The sequence below is a fragment of the Acomys russatus genome, chromosome 9, assembly GCF_903995435.1.
Source record: "Acomys russatus chromosome 9, mAcoRus1.1, whole genome shotgun sequence".
NCBI lineage: Eukaryota > Metazoa > Chordata > Mammalia > Rodentia > Muridae > Acomys > Acomys russatus.
In genome coordinates this window covers 51,175,909-51,195,226 of record NC_067145.1, presented here as the reverse complement: position 1 = coordinate 51,195,226, position 19,318 = coordinate 51,175,909, and the positions used below count along the sequence as shown (strand labels likewise).

The 19,318-nt window shown below is 42.9% G+C and overlaps 1 protein-coding gene across 1 annotated transcript; it reads left to right on the top strand.

The window, feature by feature from the left end:
- Positions 1–2,259: 2,259 nt before the first annotated feature.
- Positions 2,260–18,727, top strand: Olah (oleoyl-ACP hydrolase). The gene is made up of 7 exons (XM_051150872.1): positions 2,260–2,275; positions 8,660–8,881; positions 11,093–11,246; positions 13,583–13,682; positions 14,457–14,626; positions 18,016–18,098; positions 18,428–18,727. Exons 1-7 carry the CDS (start codon positions 2,260–2,262, stop codon positions 18,568–18,570), a joined length of 888 nt encoding a protein of 295 aa, XP_051006829.1. The 3' UTR covers positions 18,571–18,727.
- The last annotated feature ends 591 nt before the right edge of the window (positions 18,728–19,318 follow it).

Below are 19,318 nucleotides of genomic sequence, written 5' to 3'. Positions count from 1 at the left end.
CCCACACACCAATGCACACAGAATAAAATAAATGATTTTTTTTTTAAGAGCAGTTTTTAATCCCTCAAGGGGCATGATGCAAGGTTTGTACTATGGAGCCTAAGTATTGGGCTGTTTCCTAATTGCGTCGCTTTGTGCCTGGGTCCTACAATTTGGGCCTGTTCTCCTCATATCCCCAAAAGGGAAGGTCCTGATAGCTTACTTGTTTTCTGATATGCTCTACCATCCCTTCAATGTATGCCCCTGTATATGGCTGCGGGGTGGGCGGGGAGGATGGTGGGTCAAGCCATTCTAGCTTCTTAACAAAATCTGCTCCTCATGGAGCATACCAGATCTTGCCATCCATCCTGCAAGTCACATAGCCAAGGAATCAATCATGGACACCGTTCTGTACTAACTGAACTCTTGTTGTCACTGCCAAGGCCTCTGACTCTGGGTCTGGGCCCATCGTTTCCTTCGATTGTGTGCGTTCATCCCCGGGGCCAGGCATAAGTGCCTAAGAGTTTCTGGAACCATAAATCTTTAACTTCTCTGCTCTTGGTGCACTTTGGGAGGTGGCAGAGTCGGGGGAGGGGCACATTGGCAGTTCCTGTGTGGGAGTGGGCAGGGTTATCATGCTATATGTTCCACAGTGGCAGAGATTTTTTCCCCCCAAGGAATTATTTTGTTTAGAGGGACCGCCCTTGTATATAGTCACGTCCTCTCCCAAAGCCCAAACAAAACTACCCAAAGGAAAAAGCCATAAGGAAACTCCCACAACACATAGTGAAAGTCATCAAAGATGAAAGTAAAAGGAAGCTGGGGGACAGTTGGGGGACAGTTGTCCGTGATGTCGATGTGCTGGAACCTTGTCAAGCAGCAGTGGCCACCCCGCCCCCTGCCCCCCCCACCCACCCCCCACCCTCGTGCGGTCCCATGCTGTTAGGCTTGACATCAGGCCCCTTTACTCACTGGGCCACCTTGCTGGCCCCTGGTGGCATCTCAAAAGTTAAATTGTTTTATCTCTGGCTTGTCTGAAATACTTGCAAGGCTGGGAAGAAGAACACAGTAGCTTGGAGAACCCATTCATGCCCCAACGCTAATCCTAAGCTTCTTGGTGTGCCCTCTACTTCCTGCCACTTAGTGACACTGACCCTGAGAGGATGGGGAGAGGGTTAGTAGACAAACAGTTCTAATAACGAGCAGGATTTGTGCTCTGATTCTGACTTCTCACTAACCGGTATGGTGACTTAATGGCTCTGAGTCTCACTTTTGTCAATAGCAGATCATGAGTGCCTGAAGCCGTGGCTCGGCACATTGCTTTCACAACTAACCAATGAGGAAGAATCAAGTATTGTCCTGTGTTTACACCAACCAAGGACACTGAGAACACAAAGTACTTGAGCAGTTTGCCTAGTGTCACATGGTAAAAGATGGACCTAGGATTTAAACTTGAGACTTTTCTCTCTGAAGCCTTGATCACTACATGACACTAAATTAAATAATTTTAATTAATTAATATTTATTATAACTATGAATAATTAATAATCGATTATTTAATAACAATTAGTTTTAATAATGGTTTCTAATTAATATTTCATTATTAATTTTAATTAATATTTCATTATTAATTTTAATTAATAGTTAACTAATTTCTCTGATCACTCTCAACTCTAAATTTGTAGATGATTGAAACAAAAAACATTAAGGGGAGAGAAAGAGATGTATTTGGTTGTGGGTCAGTGGAAAGACAAGGCTGAACGTGAGAGGCCCAGGCAGAATGCCACGGAGGGAGTGCTTCTGTGGTCTAGCCTCAGCCACTCGGGAACAGGCAGGCCATCAGCGCTTCTCTTGTCTTCTCATGAGAGCTTGGCCATGGCTCACTATTGGTGTTAAGTGTGTCATCATGGTGGACTCTGGAGAGTGTAGCACCTCTAAGGGTTTAATATCTGACAATTCCCAATGCACGCATGCGCGCACACACACACACAGTTTCTTTTAAAAGTATCTTTATCCCAAAGAAGTTTTCAGCTGTTACCATGTATTAAGTCTCACTTCACGCATGCTCTGAGTTATTTTTTATAAAGTAGAAAGTCTTCTTATGAGAACAGAGTATTTGGAAAGATCTCAATCTGTTATTTTTTACTTTTTAATCAAGATCAAATAACAAAACATAAACATAAAGAAGCAGAGATTCGATGGGGTGCTGGAGGGATGGCTCGACAGTTAAGGGCACTTTCTACTCTTGCAGAGAAGCTGGGTGTGGTTCCTGGGACCCACATGGCGTTCACAGCGTGTAAGTCTACTTGTACTAGTACTCACAACCTTTTCTGGCTTCTGTGGGGATTGCATGCACACGGTGCACGCATGTGCAGGAAACACACTCATTTATATCAAAATCAAGGTTTTTCAATCTGCAGTCCTTCAGGCCTGCTGTGTTGGTCCTGTAGAAAAGTGTACGTGGCAGGAATGCATGGCACCATGGGTGGTTAGTCAAAGACTGCTTAGGAAGGAAGAAAGGGGAGAGCTAAAAAGCTGAGGGGGAGCAGGCCAAAGCTTCGCGACCCCTTTCAATGGCATACCCTAGTCACCTCTTCTACCAGGTCCCACTTCTTAAAGGCTCCCCAGCTCCCAAATCACACCAACAGCTGGGGACCAAGCCTTTAGTACATGAGTTTTGAGGGACACTTGTGATCCAAACTATAACACTGATACTTAAAAAAACAAAAACAAAACAGACTTAAAATCATTGTTGTTTGTTGTATGGTTTCTCATTTGGGAGGCTTACATATCCTTTGTAAGAAATTTAAGGACCAATTTGGAAACTTTCCAAGAGAGACTTAAATTGTGCAAAATACAAACATATCCACACAGGATGGCTGTTTAAAATACAATTTTTTTTTTTTTTTTTGAGACAGGGTTTCTCTGTGTATCCTTGGCTGTCCTGGACTCGTTTTGTAGACCAGGCTGGCCTCGAACTCACAGAGATCCGCCTGCCTCTGCCTCCCATAAAGTATAATTTTTTTTCCTGATCAAATCAGTTGATTCGATCCAGGATCTTGGTATAAGTTTTCTAGCGACAGAATGCACAGATTCAAAAGTACCGTTTGTCACGCATTTAAAGAGTAAACACTTTATGTTGTGGAGAGTTGGTGGATGGTTTGAGCTGTGTCTCTGGATGATGATGAAGACACTGAGGTTGAAAAGCCTGAGAACTGTTTGAACAAAACTGCTTCCTCGGCGGTGAAAGAAGGTGTGTCTGAGTTAATGGTTACATCACTTGTAGTTGACACATGAAGCACATAGATACTTCACCACTCCATCCATGTCCCTAAGCATATATGGATTCGAATCATAAGACTGGAGCCTTGCCACTTGGAAAAAGAAAGGCAATTACTTCACATTTGAACACGTGTGCACCTTGTACTTAAATGAAGATTGGCATTAAAACACACCTAATTCAATTTTGGACTCATATTCCATATCACTATGTAACGATAAGTATTTTGAATTTTCTTCTTAGGCACGAAAAGGTTTTGAACTGCTTGTACCAAAAGCCTGATGCAGTTTTTAAGCTGATTTGCTTTCCCTGGGCAGGAGGTGGCTCTCTTCATTTTGCCAAGTGGGGCCAAACAATTGGTGACTTACTGGAAGGTATGTTGGCTTTCATACTAAGTAATTTAAGACGCTCAGTAACAGCTACATAGAGAATCTGGAGTTCATTGGGTTTTCCAGGTTTGTAGATTTCTAACTCTTATTAAATTGGGAAAAAAATCAGTCATTATTTCATCAAAAAATAATTTTTATCCATCTTCTTGCCCTGGCATTTTTGATGTCATGGGATAGTGCACCACGCGCTGCTGGTTCAGCATCTTGAGCTGCCTCTCTATGCAACCATTGATTTGGCTTCTTAGGGGTCCTGCTGATGGGCTTCCTCCCACAGCATCATAAAACAAACTCGTCTTCTCAGAAACTTTCCCAGCTATATTTTCCTTCCTATGATTTCTTTTAAAAAACCATAACGTTACTGTCTACATGCAATGTTCTGTGATTGAGTCTTGACGACTTGAGTTCAATCCCCAGACTCACCTGGTGGGAGAGGTGAGAACTGAGTCCTGCACGTTGTCCTCCGACCTCTGGTCTCCATCGGCACATGCACTCACACGTGCACAAAAACATTTTTTAAACGACAAATTTTCATTTTTCTTATGGAACAGTAATGCTTTGCTCTGTATTATACACCACTTTTTCTTTTCTTTTTTTTTTTTTTTTAACCCTCTATGTTGATAGCACCTGAGCTGATCCCCTAACTTGGCTATTGTTGCTACAATGAACATGGGCACTCGATTACTTTTGTAGAGAACTGACTGATTCTTTGGGAAATTTGTCCAGAAATGGAACAGCTGGATAATATGGTAGTTTTATCTTTAACTCTTTTTTTTTTTTCTTCAAGACAGGGTTTCTCTGCATAGTCTTGGCTGTCCTGAAATCTCTCTTTAAACCAGACTGGCCTCAAACTCAAAGATTCGCCTGTCTCTGCCTCTTCAGAGCTGGGGTTAATGTGTGTGCTAGCACTCCAGGCTATTTTTAACTTCTTAAGGGGCCTCCAAACTGATCTCCACAGTAACTGGATTAATTTACATTCCCTCCAACAGTGTATATATGCCCCAACTTTCCCCCTGTATTCCCATCGGCACTAACTTTTTTTTTTTTTTTTTGTGCTTTGTGAATAGGCATTCTCACTGGGATGGCACAGAATCTCCATGTATTTTGCCTTTTATTTCCCCAACAGCTAAAAACCAAACATTTTTATTAGCTGTTTACACTTTGACAAAGTGTCTGCCTACCTGATTTGCTTTGGTTTTATTATTTGGTCTTTTTGTATGTATTTGTTTTTACTCCCTTCTGTATTTTGTGTATCAGTCCTGTCTGATAAGTTACTGGCAAGGAATTCCTCCAGTCTGTGGGCCATCTCTTCATTCATGCTTCCTTTGAGGTTCAGAAGTGCTTCATTTTAATGTAATACCATGTGTCAAACTTTCTGTTAGTCACTGAGGTATGAGAGCTGCATTAAGAAAGTTGTATTTAAAAAAGAAAGAAAGAAAGAAAGAAAGAAAGAAAGAAAGAAAGAAAGTTGTATTTTGCAGTTGCGCATGGTGACACCAACCTTTAATCCCAGCACTCAGGAGGCAGAGGCAGGTGTAAGACTGAGACCTCTAGAGAGATCTCTAGTCTATCCCCGGAGTCCCCACTAAGAGACGGAGTCCATTGTCAATGCAAAAGCATAGGAATAGGAATTTATTGAGCCATCGCGATGGGGTCTGTGCAGCTCTTTCAAGCTGCAGACCCCGAGAAACAGAGGCATAGGCCTTTTATAGGTTTTAGACAAAGAAATGAGTTTTACAGTATGTGATTGGTTGGCATTTGGGCAGAAAAGCTGCAAGCAGGGGGTTACAAGTCTTGGCGTTTGGTGGTTGGATAATGGGTGGAGGGGCAAGCTGACCTATGGGAAAGATTGGTTGAAGCAGTCACAGGGGGCGTTTAGGAACTTTTTTGGTTGGGGAGGGGTAGTGGAAATTTTAAACACAGCTGGTTGTCCTTGAGTCTAGCTGGACTCTGAGCACAGACTAAGACCTTGAGTCAAGTTGAACTCTTCAAGGTTTTTCCTGTCCCTGCCACACACATATGTGATCTGATATCTGTCTGTCCTTGGTTCAAGCTACACCCTCTAGAAATTTACATGCTTTGGCCTTAATGGGGGTCTTTAAGGGAGGACTGAGTAGGCTGACTTTTACATTTTCCCAGACTTTGGCTTTAATGGGAGTCCTTAAGGGGGCTGGTTCCTTCATTCCCCCTTCTTCTTGTAACTGCTTTAATCTTAAAGCAGGTCTAGAGATTGTTTACATGATCTGAGAGTCTTTTATCTTTTGCACCATAAAACGTAGGGACCAAAAGTCAGTAGACATTAGGGTAGTCAGTCAAGGAGAACAATTGAATGAACATAACATAAAGTCTATCATATAAGGGGTACAAGCATGACTTGGAGAAACAGAACTAAAGGCTCAAGTTTGTCTCTTATGTCAGAGAGTTGTCCTTGACTTAGCATTTCAGCCTATAAAGTGGGAAACTGGGCGGAGTCACTTTTTTTTCTGTAGCTTTTTTTTGCTGACATTAGGGGCGCTGTTATTAGGACCTAGAAAGGCTGAAAAGCTACTCAAGGGCCACTGGGGCACTTATCAAGAGCATATGTTCAGCTGATCTAGTTGAAGAGACAAGGAGCAGTCATCTCTGTGGGACCGGTTTATATCAGCTTCTTGTAGGTCTAGATCTCAGCAGGTTGTAATTTACAGGTGATCTCTGGATGGAGTCTGTTAGTCAGGTAAAAATCTGTTGAGACAAACATAAACTTGGAACAGGATTAAAAATTTTTAGTAAGTGGGGAAGCAGAAGAATCTCAAGACCAGGGAAAGTTTTTATTTTATTTATCTGGAGTTTATTTGATCTGTGGCAGGTGGATCCAGTTTTTATGGCCTTTTGATTGTCTTGAAGCTTATAAAAAGTATATTAATTTTATAATTGTAAATGACAGTAGCAGTAGACTCATACTTTTGAGACCCAGTACAAGCATAAACAATTTTTTTTAGTCCAGAAGACTTGATATATAGATTGGACAGACTCATTTTTAGCATGATGAGAAGCACCCTTAAATTTATATTCAGAATATAACAAAAGAAAATTAAACTCTTGATCTTGGGACTGATTTATAAGCAGCCAGTACTTTACTAGTTTATTATAACCATTGATCTTACTTTAAATCTGCAACTTGCACTTACCAACATTTAAACACTTTTTTAGACCCTTAAATGTTATAAACATTTTTTCAGACCTTTAAACACTTGCATTTATCAACTTGAAACACTTTTTTTATACACAACCTTAAAACACCTTTTTGGATCAGGTTTTTTTTTATCTTGCATGTATCAACCTTTAAACGCTTTTTCGAACCCTCAAATATTTTAGACTCGCCTAACTTAAGCTTTTAGATCCTCAGACATTATATAAAGTATATCTTTTTTATCTAGTTATATACCAAGAGACACAGGCAGTTGAGTTACACTAAAAACTGTTCATCATTTAATATGAAGCCTGGGAGCAAGGCAAGTCTGTTTGTCTTTTTAAATAAGAGAGAGATCTGGTACCTAGTAGTTTTAAGTAGCTAATGAACTGACTAGTGTATTAACAGTAGATCTAGTTGTCTTCTAGCTATTAAGCTGCCATTAGCTCAGCCATCAATATAATCAGAGATCTGAGAAGGAAAAAATGTAACCTAGATGAATCTATATATTAATTAAAATGACAGAGATGACTAGCCAGTCCACCACCTAGACAGTTGTTTCACCCAGGCTCCTGTTGTTTCCTGGTATCATGGGCAAAAGCAGTCTGGCCATCAGGCACAGAAGGTGAGAGGCTGTTTCTGTGGAAGAATAACATGAGAGACCGGCCTCACCTTGTTTTCAGCAACGTGAGACGATAACTCTCTAGATGTCCAGCTTGTTGTCCACAGTCCATGTTGGGCCTAGCACCAGGTGAAGCATTGGGGCAGTTTTGCCCAGTGGTAGTCATCTGTCATGCCAAAACTCTTCTTGGAGACTTTAGGAAGCCACTGTTAGGATGTGGGAATCTCTGTCTTAATTACTTTAAATATAATTAATGTCATATTCAGCAGATCTCTGATAAGCTTGAGGACCAGCATATCTGTGTTCAATCTTTGTCTGTCTTTAGTTGTCTGTTTTAACTTACATCTTATAAACATAAAACAACGTTATAATCTATAGTCTGCAGATAAGTGTTAGAAGACTACATCTGTTTAATTTTAGTGTATCTGAATTGCTTGTTTTTAGCTATGTATTGGCTGATTATTTTAGAAAACACCTGTGATTAACTGAGCTAGTACCTAACAAAACCATGAGTTTTAATTATTTTAAACAGTTTGTGATAGTAGCTCTTAACTTTACGCACCAGTTGTAGTTAGAGTACCGGTATGGCTTAAGAGTGTTTACTATTATGTCTATAATTATTATTACTTTTGTTTTTTAAACCCACTAGCAACCAATCAAGACATACACCTGTTATTATTACTTTATATTGACTATAACATAATTAATACAAATGAGTCTTGTTACATTTGTTTAAGAATGAAGTCATAGAGTATAACCATAATTTTTAGAACTTAAAACCAGATTTTTTACAGTGTTTTGAACTAGGATTGAATTGTATAATATCTGTGTTACAAATGCACATGCACTCATATATTTTAAACAAGAGTTTGAACTTAAATTTTAAACATCATAGTCAATAAGCAAATTATTAATTTTTAGATAAAAGTTCACAGATATATGCTGGAGATGTAGTTTTAATACCTTTAAAGTTAATAAGAAACAAACATGTAGTAAAAGAGACAACATGTTTCTTAATTTATAGCATAATTTAAAATCCACCTCCTCCTGGGATTACATCACAGTTCAGGCCAATTACACCATCCCCGGTTACAAATCCCTCTATTTACCTGGTTGGCCTAAACTATATGCCCAATGTCAAAACAGAAATCAGATTGGATGGCAGAGCCTCTCTACCGTTTGGATTGAGGAGACTGATGACAGTATTATCGGTCTTCTTCCAGACAACCACCGGAGTGTCCTCCAGGGCGAAGGGGAGAAAGGTCTGGACACGTCTGTCCCCTTTTTCCTCCCAATACAGATTTGCGCGCTACAGAGGGGAACTGAAAGTGATTGGCCAATTGGAAAAGGGAACAACAAAAAGGAGCTCGCAAGAGCTGGCGGAGAACAGACAGAGAGGAGAGCTCCCGGGAGCTTGCGGAGTACGGAGAAAAGACAAAGTGAAAGTAACTCACAGTCTCAGAAGTCAGTCTTACACCTAAATGTTAAAGGCAGAACCTGTGAATGATAATAGAGAAACTAGGAGTATCCGAGTTTGGCATCTTGCCCAGAATGTTTTTTGGGTGTGAAACATTTTTTTTTTTTAATTCACAGCCTTTATAGTAAAAGTTGTTCAGAGCCCATCACCAAGGAGTCCAAGGAGTGACTAGGACTGAAAAAGACCTTACCAGTGGCTTTATCTGGTCACTGTTTACCACCCAGTTCCCGGAGAGACCCATCACATTAGCTCCCATGGTTCAGTCTTTTCTTTTTCTTGTTGGGTGTAGTGACCCTGCCCTCCCATGTTGAGGCTTCTAGGCTTGTTGGAGTTCGGAGCACATCATCAGAAGTTCAGGCAGCTCTGGGCTTGTTGCCAGTTTGATCTAAGCAGGAGACTCCCAGTCCGGCTCCAAGGACAAAGCTAGTTGATCAGTTTTTTACTGCCTTTTTTGAGAATCTTTTAAATGAGTTAGAACTAATGGCCAACAGATGAAATTTCGCCCTTTCTTACACCAGAATATAAAATATAAAATAACACCAACCTCATGCTGGCTGCGGGAACAACCCGCCTTGTCCTATGTCTAAAAATATCGTCAGTCTTAGACCACAAGCAAATAGATAAACAAATAGACAGATACAGAAACGCCTTTGTCACTGGCAGGGGGGAAGAAAACTAGACCAGTGGATGGAGGCCACTTATCCACACAAATAGATACAAATAAAGACAGAAAATGACGCCAAAAGTCATAGTAGTCCGGACTATACCAAAACCAGAACCAAATGAGCGGTCGACCTGGTGATCAGGCGGGACTGCTGCGTCATCTCTCCAGCCTCTTTCTGCCATCTTGTTTTGTTTTGTTTTCTCCCTAGTTTGTTTGTTTTGTTTTGGTTTTTGGTTTTTTAAAAGAGACAGAGTCTCTCTGTGTAACCCCTGGCTGTCCTGGACTCACTTTGTAGACCAGGCTGACCTCGAACTCACAGAGATCAACCTGCCTCTGCCTCCGGAGTGCTGGGATTCCAGGTGTGCACCATTGCTCCGGGCTCTTTTCCTAGTTTTCTATTTCTTTTCTCTGTGTCCACAAATACTTTTCCCTGTCTTATTACAAGGAAAGTGTTGTTTTTTTATTTTTGTTTTACAGCTTTGTCTTTTTATTCAATTTCTTTCTGGCAGTCTTTATGCGATTATTTGTTTTTAGTCGGAATTTTAAATTTCCAAATTACAGTGATTATATTTTCATTTCATATTGGAGTTAATTCACTTTGGGCACTATTTTCTTCTCCTCTGTGGGATCTTTGGTACGTATTTTCAATGGCCAGAGATGCCTGGTCTACTGTTCCTGTGTCCTGTAGTAGGCGTGTCTCTGGGGTTGCTAGCTCAACCTCTTGGTTCACGAGTGCCCTCTCGTGTTGATACAGTGAAGTGCAGATTAGGGAAAACTGGCACCTTGTTTGTGTAGGTTGCTGGTTGTGTTTTCTTCTTATGCTTTGGTACTTTCGTTGTTTCTGTAGAATTTTTACACCTCCTGAAGTGAAGAAGCCATTTCCTTCTTCAGATTTTTCCCCTCTTTATAAAGTGTCTTTTTGGAAATGTCTTCCCAGCTTGCCTCTGTTCTCTCAAGAATTCTAAATCCTTCCCTAGGGGCTCCAGCTGTTCTTACTTCAGGTCTCAAACTGTCCATCCATTAAAAGAAGAAAGCCCCAGGAATTGTGTACGGATGGATTTTAAAGGTGTTATTCTAAGTGCCTTTGTTGATCTGACATGGAGCCTGTTCACCTTGCTTTCTGATTCTGTGATAAACACCGTGAGGACCGACAAGGCGGGAGGAGGCGGGGGGGGGGGGGGGGGGGGGCGGGAAGAAAAGAGTTTATTTTACGTATACTTCCTGCTCACAGTCCATTGTTGAGCGAAATCAGGGCAGGAACTCAAACAGGAAAGCAGGCAGGAACCATGCAGGAAGTGCTCTCACAGATCCATCAGAAGTGTGTCTCTTAGCGGCCTCCGGATCCAATCAAGGTGGCAACCAAGCTTTACTTCCCTGCCACCGCGCCACGGTTGGCCATTATTGCTTCTTAGAAATTGATCGCATCATGTAAATCTGAGGCTTTTACAGCACGGCAGTATCTCATTCGTCTGCGTTAACTGGCTTACAGCATCTTCCTTGTGTGTTAGTGACTTGCCTCTCAACCCCCAGTGCATGCTGTAAGGCTGGCTGGAAGGGAAACCCGACTTCAAGAGCCGTTCCCAAGCGACATCCACCAGATAGCTGACGAAATTGCATCCGCCCTGCTGCCCATCATCCAGGACAAAACATTTGCATTTTTTGGCCACAGGTATTTAAATCTTGTTGTAAACAGCACGTGTGGGACTCGGGATAGGTGCTTGAGGCTACAGCACTTGCCGAGCATTCTCAAGGCACGAGAGAAATGTTCTTCAACCACAGGTGGGCTTTGTGTTTTGTGAGCTACAGCTTTTTCTCCCGGTTAAACAGGCTGTAGGCTAGTTATCTCTACAGTTATCTGTTACAATTATTTGTTACAGTTTTCCAGTTTGTTTAGGAATTACACCTAGAATGAAAATTCCACCCGAAACTTCTATTTATTTTTCAAATTAAAATATGTGGAAATAGTATTTCCCAAGGGCTTGGACCTGACTTCAGACCTCTTGAGATGATATGGCCATGCCGTTGGGCAAGTTTCTTAGGCTTCTAAGTTAGTTTCCTCCTTCTTGAGGCTGGGCATTGTAGTTCTTGTCTTCGGAGAGTAAATGAACAGCGATCACAGGCCTGGAGAGACGGCTCTGGTTAACAGAGCATACTGTTCTTGCTTAGGACCTGAGTTTGGTCCCCAACCACTATATCAGGCAGGCACATCTGCCTGTAACTCCACCCCCTAGTGATCTGATGCCTCTTGCACTTATGTGAGCATACCCACACACATATATATATGCATACACATAACTAAAAACAGATAAAAAATTTTAAATGGATGGTGATCATAAGGAACTGTGGTGTGTGTACGTGCAAGACATGTGTACGTACAGTGGCATGAATGTGGAAGTCACAGGCTAACCTTCAAAGACTGGCACTTTTCTTCCACCATGAAATCCAGGGATCAAACTCAGGTCCCCAGGCTTATGTGCCAAGTGCTCTTATCTGAGGAGCCATCTCATTGGCCCTACAAATAATATGTAAGGGGGCTGGAGAGATGGCTCAGAGGTTAAGAGCACCGCCTGCTCTTCCAGAGGTCCTGAGTTCAATTCCCAGCAACCACCTGGTGGCTCACAACCATCTATAATGAGATCTAATGTCCTCTTCTGCAGCTAAAGCACTCATATGCAATAAATAAAATAAGTAAATCTTTAAAAAAAATGTTAGTATTACACTGAAAATACTTTTGACACTGGATGGTGTCTTAGGATTATTATTGCTGTGATGGAACACCATGAAAAAAGCAATTTGGGAAGGAAAGGGTTTGTTTGGTTTACATTTCCACATTATAGCCCATCTTGGACGGAAGCCAGAAGAGAAACTCACACATGGCAGGAACCTGGATGCAGTAGCTAATGCAGAGGACATCATGAGTGCTGTGTACAGCCTCGCTCAGCCTGCTTTCTTTTTTGTTTGTTTGTTTGTTTTTGTTCTTTGTTTGTTTGTTTGTTTTTGTTTTTTGTTTTGTTTTTCAAGACAGGGTTTCTCTGTGTAGCCTTGGCTGTGCTGGACTCACTTTGTAGACGAGGCTGGCCTCGAACTCACAGCGATCTGCCTGCCTCTGCCTCCTGAGTGCTGGGATTAAAGGTGTGCACCACTACCGCCCAGCTGGTCTGCTTTCTTATGGAAGCCAGGACCACCAGTCTAGGGGCAGGCCTATCTAATTGAGGCGTTTTTCTCAGTTGAGGTTCCCGACATTCTAGCGACTCTAGCTTGTGTCAAGTTGTCATAAAACTATCCAGCCACAATCAGATCTTGGAAATCCCTAAGTGTCCCTGAAGTACTTTGAGAACTGTTGATATATACCTTGAAGAACAAAATAATGTGCACCTTTAATGGAGAAAAGGAAATATAGATGAATTTCAAACCATTCCTTGCATAAGTCATCTCTGTCTCTGTCTGTCTCTCTGTCTCTGTCTTTGTCTTTCTCTCTCCTCTCTCTCTCTCTCTCTCTCTCTCTCTCTCTCTCTCTCTCTCTCTCTCTCTCTGTGTGTGTGTGTGTGTGTGTGTGTGTGTGTGTGTGTGTGTGTGTGTGTAAGTGTATGGGTGTATGTGCCTAGAACACATGGGAAAGTCAGGAGATGACCTTGAGTCACTGACTATCTTTTGTTTACGATGGGCTACCAGGCCCATGATCTTTCGGGGATCCTCCCACCTCTGTCCCTCATTTTTGCATTGTTGAGATTTCCGGTCTGAGCAGCTGAACTCAGCTTTTAGCATTGGTTCCAGGGATGGATCAGAACTTCTCGTCACAAATGCAAACCAAGTGCTTTGCTGACTAAGCCGTCTCTCAACATTTAACTATGTTGACAGTCACCATCAGTAAGATGCTTTTTACAAGCCAGTTTCCAGGCAGTTAGCTTTTGCCCACCCAGCAGTCGCTGCTGTGTTTGGGACACGTGGTTACTGTGCGTTTTGCCCAAAACGCTGTCTGTCATGTTTGTCTTTCCCCTGGTTTAGTTTGGGATCCTACCTTGCTTTTCTGACGGCCCTGCGCCTGAAGGAGAAATACAACCTGGAGCCGCTGCACTTCTTTGTGTCCAGTGCACCGGCGCCCCACGTAAGTGTCCTGGTTTTCGTTGGATTGGGGTATGAAGAAGAGGGAAATGGGGTGTTAACAATTGGGCCATTGTTCTTCTTTTGTCTAGCCTGGGATAATGGCAGGGATACCCTGCGCTAAAGAACACCTCTGTGGTCTTTCAATGTATGTCTCTCCATACCCCCCTCTCACCCCAAGTGAACATCAGCGTTTTCCCGAATATTGTCTCATTGTTTCTGCCCCTCTGAGCTAGTGCTGCCCGTTCCTGCTCTCTATCCAAAGCACGCCAGCCTCAGTTAGGAACTTCTCAACTGCCAGGAGAGGAACCAGTCAGCACCGGGAAAGAATCTTTTTTTTTTTTTTTTTCAAAACAGGGTGTCTCTGTGTAGCCTTGGCTGTCCTGGACTCCCTTTGTAGACCAGGCTGGTCTCGAACTCACAGTGATCCACCTGCCTCTGCCTCCCAAGTGCTGGGATTAAAGGCATGCGCCACCACCCCCGGCGGGAAAGAATCTTAAAGTGATGCCAAGCTTTTGTAACCCCTGTGGCTTTGTAAGCCAGTCCTGTAATTCCTGGTTCCTTCTTGCTCCAGCTTTGACCTTCTTGGCTTCCTCCGTACAGACAGGGACTGACCTAACACTCTAAATCGGGAGCGCCATTTTGGTGGCACCCTGACGCTAAGGTTACTAGGACATTTTCTTCTTCCTTGATTTAAGGAGGTGGGCGCAAGGCTTTTGGGGCTCTGGGGCTCGTGTGTCTCCTGAAGAATCAGCCTTGTGTTTGTTGCTGTTTCAAGTCAGTATCCCGGCCTCAAATTCCTGAACTTAACAAGCTGTCAGAAGAACAAATCACACACTACCTTCTGAATTTTGGAGGCACCCCCAAGCATCTCATTGAAGACCAGGACTTCTTGAGGCAATGCATTCCCTTACTGAAGGCAGATATTACTGTTGTGAAAAACTTCACGTAAGTAACTGGCATGCAGCCGCCATGTGCACTGTGTTTGTTGATATTTATAGAAAAAAAAAAAACAGACTGGCAGTTCACAGAGGCTGTGTATATGAACACACACCATTCTAAAGGCTGCAATGTGTTCCTGAGGCCTCCTGTGATATTTTTACTGGCTCAGAGTGGATCTGGGTCACAGAAATAGAATCTGTGAAAGATGGCTAGTACATGTTCTCTTTTAAAATATTTATGATTAGGCGGATGGTGGTGGCACACGCCTTTAATCCCAGCACTTGGGAGGCAGAGGTAGGTGGCTCTCCATGAGTTCAGGGCCAGCCTGATCTACAAAATGAGTCCAGGACAGCCAAGGCTACACAGAGAAACCCTGTCTTGGAAAAAAATTATGATTAAACATACATATTTTATTGCATAATAAATATGTATTGAAATAAAGTACTGCCATCACACTCAAGGGATCAGCAAGAGTGGACAGGCTGCTTTTTGAGTGTGGAGGCAGATAGTAGGGAGCAGAAGTTGGCTAGGTTCTCTAGTGAAGTAATGCCAGAAACCCATCCCACCTCTTCATTGCCTGCTCTTGAGGGCATCTGTCTCCAATCCTGGGTTTTCTGACCAGGCTGAAATGTTAATGTGTTAAATCCCATGAGTCTATGAGGCTCTTGCAAGTCTTTCCCAGGGCACTCACTTCCTGCATTGTCAGTCCTGGCTAAGCCTGGATCCCCTGGGCTAAGGCCCTTAAAAGCAGCTTTGTTTCCTTTGCAAAGCCCAGAATGTGTGTGTGTGTGTGTGTGTGTGTGTGTGTGTGTGTGTGTGCATGCGCCTCTGGGTGTGTATGAGTGTATGCTACTTGCCAGTGGAAGCTGACACAGTTACAGTGTTGGACCCTCATGCCCAACTCGGGAAGGGGGTCGCCATGAGAGACCACAGGAGGCACAACGCACTGATGCAAAAGCAAAGGTTTATTGCTGACGCGCCAGGGTCCCTCAGCACTCGAGAGGCTAAGGACCCCCAGTGACTGTTACAGGCTAGTTTTAAAGGCTAAAACTGCAAAGCAGGTGGGGTTGCTTATCAAGTTAGATCATATGGACATTAGGACATCTGGCGTTGGGAGACCTCTTGTGGGGACTTGGGTGTGAGTCCCTAGGGCGGTTACTGGAAACCATATGGGACCTCTGATATTTGGGAGCTCACATGTAGCTATTCTGGGAACTAGGGTGGAACTCCTGAGGCTAGCAGTAACGAGAACTGGGAGAAGCCTCTGGGTAGGCAGGGCAAACAAGCGTCTTACATTTTATAATTTTACAGTTTCTCAACAGCAGTGGGGCAGTCATCTTGAGAACAGAGGTAACCTCATCCTTCCCTCTGCCTCTCCATTTATCTCCTATCTTCAGCCTATCACAAAGTTCACAGCGCCACCCCCACCCCCCAGATACTCCAGGTTCGTCCCCTTCTCTCTGTTTCTATCTGATTGGTGAGATCCCCGTTGAATGAGTTGCAGAGGGAGTACAAGAGGGCGAGGACACATTCTGAAGAGCTAATAGGCAGTAACAGTCTAAATAATCAACTTAGTACCCGCTGGCATTCTAATGATAGTCTCCATAAGAATAGGGGGAAAATTCTTAAAATTCATATGGAAGCACAAAAGACTAACTTGCCAAAGCAATCCTGAGGAAAACAACCAACCAACCAACCAACCTAATGCGGATGGTATCACCACACCTGATTTCAAACCGTACTACAGAGCTGTAGGAAAAAAAGCAACACAAAACCAGACACGCTGACAACTGGGGTGAAAGAGAGGTCACAGAAACTTCTTCCAGCTACAGGCATCTGAGTGTTGGAGGATTATTAATTTATTTTTTATTTTTTGGTTTTTCGAGACAGAGTTTCCCTGCGTAGCCTTGGCTGTTCTGGACTCACTTTGTAGACCAGGCTAGCCTCAAACTCACAGCAGTCCACCTGTCTCTGCCTCCCAAGTGCTGGGATTAAAGGCATGCGCCACCACGCCTGGCTGGATTATTAATATTTAATGTTGATTCATATAATTATTAAGGCAGCAGTTATTCCTTAACCTGCTATTATATATATAAAAGACACAGAAATCTGTTAGATTTTTGATAAGCCTTCATGTACTGGGGCTGGGCAGATATTAACCCTCTAAGCTGTTTTGTCAGCTTCCTCATCAATACTTGCCCATGTTTTCCCTATGGGCTGCTTCTCTTCCCCATCCTCAGAGCAGGCTCCTCCCAGCTACGTGTTTCTAGTTCACGCTAACCCATGGCGAACACACCTCTCTCCTCCTCCCTCTCCCCATCCTTGTCTCTCTGCCACCCCCAAGCCTGCGAATCTTGGCTCTGCCTACCTCTTTCCTGCCCAGTCCAGGCTGTAGGCAACTTTATTAGCCAATCAGGGATAATTTGAGATGCAAGGTTTACATCACGTCATTTTGGGCACTGGAGAATTTGCTGGTAGGGATCTTGGAGGGCAAGCAATTAACATTTGAATACATTATAGCTCCAGATCACCCCCCACAACCTGAGTGGTGACCAAGTAGATAGCCATATGTGGATCAATAAAACTAGGTCCTTCTTAAGTTGTCAAAAGAAAAATCAATAAAAGGCAGATCAGAGGCCTTAATATAAGAGTGTAAATGTTGGAACTACATAAGAAAGCAGGACAAATGAGATCAATCTGTATTCAACTCGGTGGCAATGGTGGCTACAGTCAGTAACGACATATTGTAGTCTTGAGGGTTGCTAAGAGCAGTGTTTCAAAGTGTTCTTGTTGCAGAAAGATCCGTCTGTGTGCAGCTGTCTTCATTTACCCACTTGTATCTGTGGGTTCAAGTAGTAATGTATAACAAAGGGCTGCCAAGAGCAGGGATGCCCGAGACAGCACTGTGGCATCTGTTTCTTTCTTTCTTCTTTTCCTTTCTTTTTGCTGTTGTTGTTTTGTTTTTTGAGACAGAGTTTCTCTCTGTAGCCTTGGCTGTCCTAGACTCACTTTGTAAACCAGGCTGGCCTGGAACTCACAGCGATCCCCTGCCTCTGCCTCCTGAGTACTGGGATTAAAGGTGTGTGCCACCGTGCCCAGTCCTGCTTTTTCTTATAATCTAAAAATTCTTTTAAATTTTTATTAATTAAAAATAAGCTTTATGGCTCACCACTCAGGGAGGCAGAGAGGCTGGTGGATCTCTGAGCTAAATACTAGAGTTGAATGGAATTTTTAGAAAGCTGCTAAGTGAAGTCTTTATTCCTCTATTTCTGCCAATGTCTTTCTTGTAGTGGAAGTGACGCTACACCGTGTTTTATTTCAGTGAAGTCAGGAAGGGGAAAAGACTCTGGGAAGTTGAGGATGAAAATTACAAACAAGCTCTTTCATGTTTACAGCTTTGACCCACCCTCAAAAGCTCCTCTTTCTCGGGACATAACATGCTTTGTTGGATCTGAAGATATAATAACGGATGTAGAAGGTGAAATTGCCTTTGTACTTTGGGATATTTTATTGAAATATGTGTTGGCCGGTTCTCAGCAAATGTCAGCTCGTAGTAGTCACTAAAACAGATAAGTTTTACTGGGTATAAACAAAGAGATATTGGTCTCCTGTAAAATGAGGTCACACAACTGAATCCTGATAGGTCTTCAAGAGATTAAAAATACAGGAGGCACAAAACCTGAGACCTACTGGCTGTAACTCAACCACCGAGTGTCAGCTTTTAGTGAAATAGGACCTGGGAATACGCGTTATGTTGCCATTGGCCAATGCCTTTTATCACTGAATAAAACTTTGTGTATGCCTCAGGCTGGAAGGATGTAACCAGTGGGAAGATTGACAGCTACACGCTGGCAGGTGATCACTTCTATCTGCTGGATCCTGACAACGAGAAGTTTATCAAGAACTACATCTCCAAGTGTTTGGAACTGTCATCACTAGACTGCTTTTAGACGCGCTTTCTCTGGGGTTTCAAATACGCCAACCCATCACAAGCTCTTCCTCCAGGCCCAGCTTCTAGTGTTCAGAGGTCAGAAAGATGCATATTAATGAATTTCTTCATGGAACGTTTATCTATCTGGGGAAAAGACAGCTGCTGGAGTCAGTGAGGCAAAGGAGCTACTGATAGCTGCAGTGAGGGGGGGGGTGCTTTTCTCTGGGGGATGTTGTCACCAGTAGGTTAGCCATGCTCCAGTGAATGACCCTACGCCCTGGTGGCACACACAGGTAGCACTCAGTGGACTCAGTGGGTTATTTAAAAAGAAGATGATGAGAAGAGAGCATGAAGCAGGGAGGGGCACATGTTGGGGGGGGGGAGGGGAGCGTCCGTTGGGGAGGTTGGAAAAGCAAAGGAAAGCTGAATATAGTCAAAATACACTGTACGCATTTATGAGAATTTCAAAGAATAAATAAGAATATTGTTAAAGGAAGAAAGGTTCTGCTAGAGTCCTTTTTCTTTTTATTCGACTCCAATCTGGTTGTCACTTATACAAAGTTTTATCAGCAAAGTGCCTCCAAATGGGGCTACACCTGCAGCTCCTTGCACTATTTTAATGGCAAGCGCAATTGACAGAGGAAAATTATCGATTATCCAACACCATGCCATGGCTCAAAGTTTAAACTAATCTCTAGAAATATGTATTTGACCTATTTCATAAGAGAGAGTAATTGCTGCTTTTATCAAAATACAGCCCTTAACAG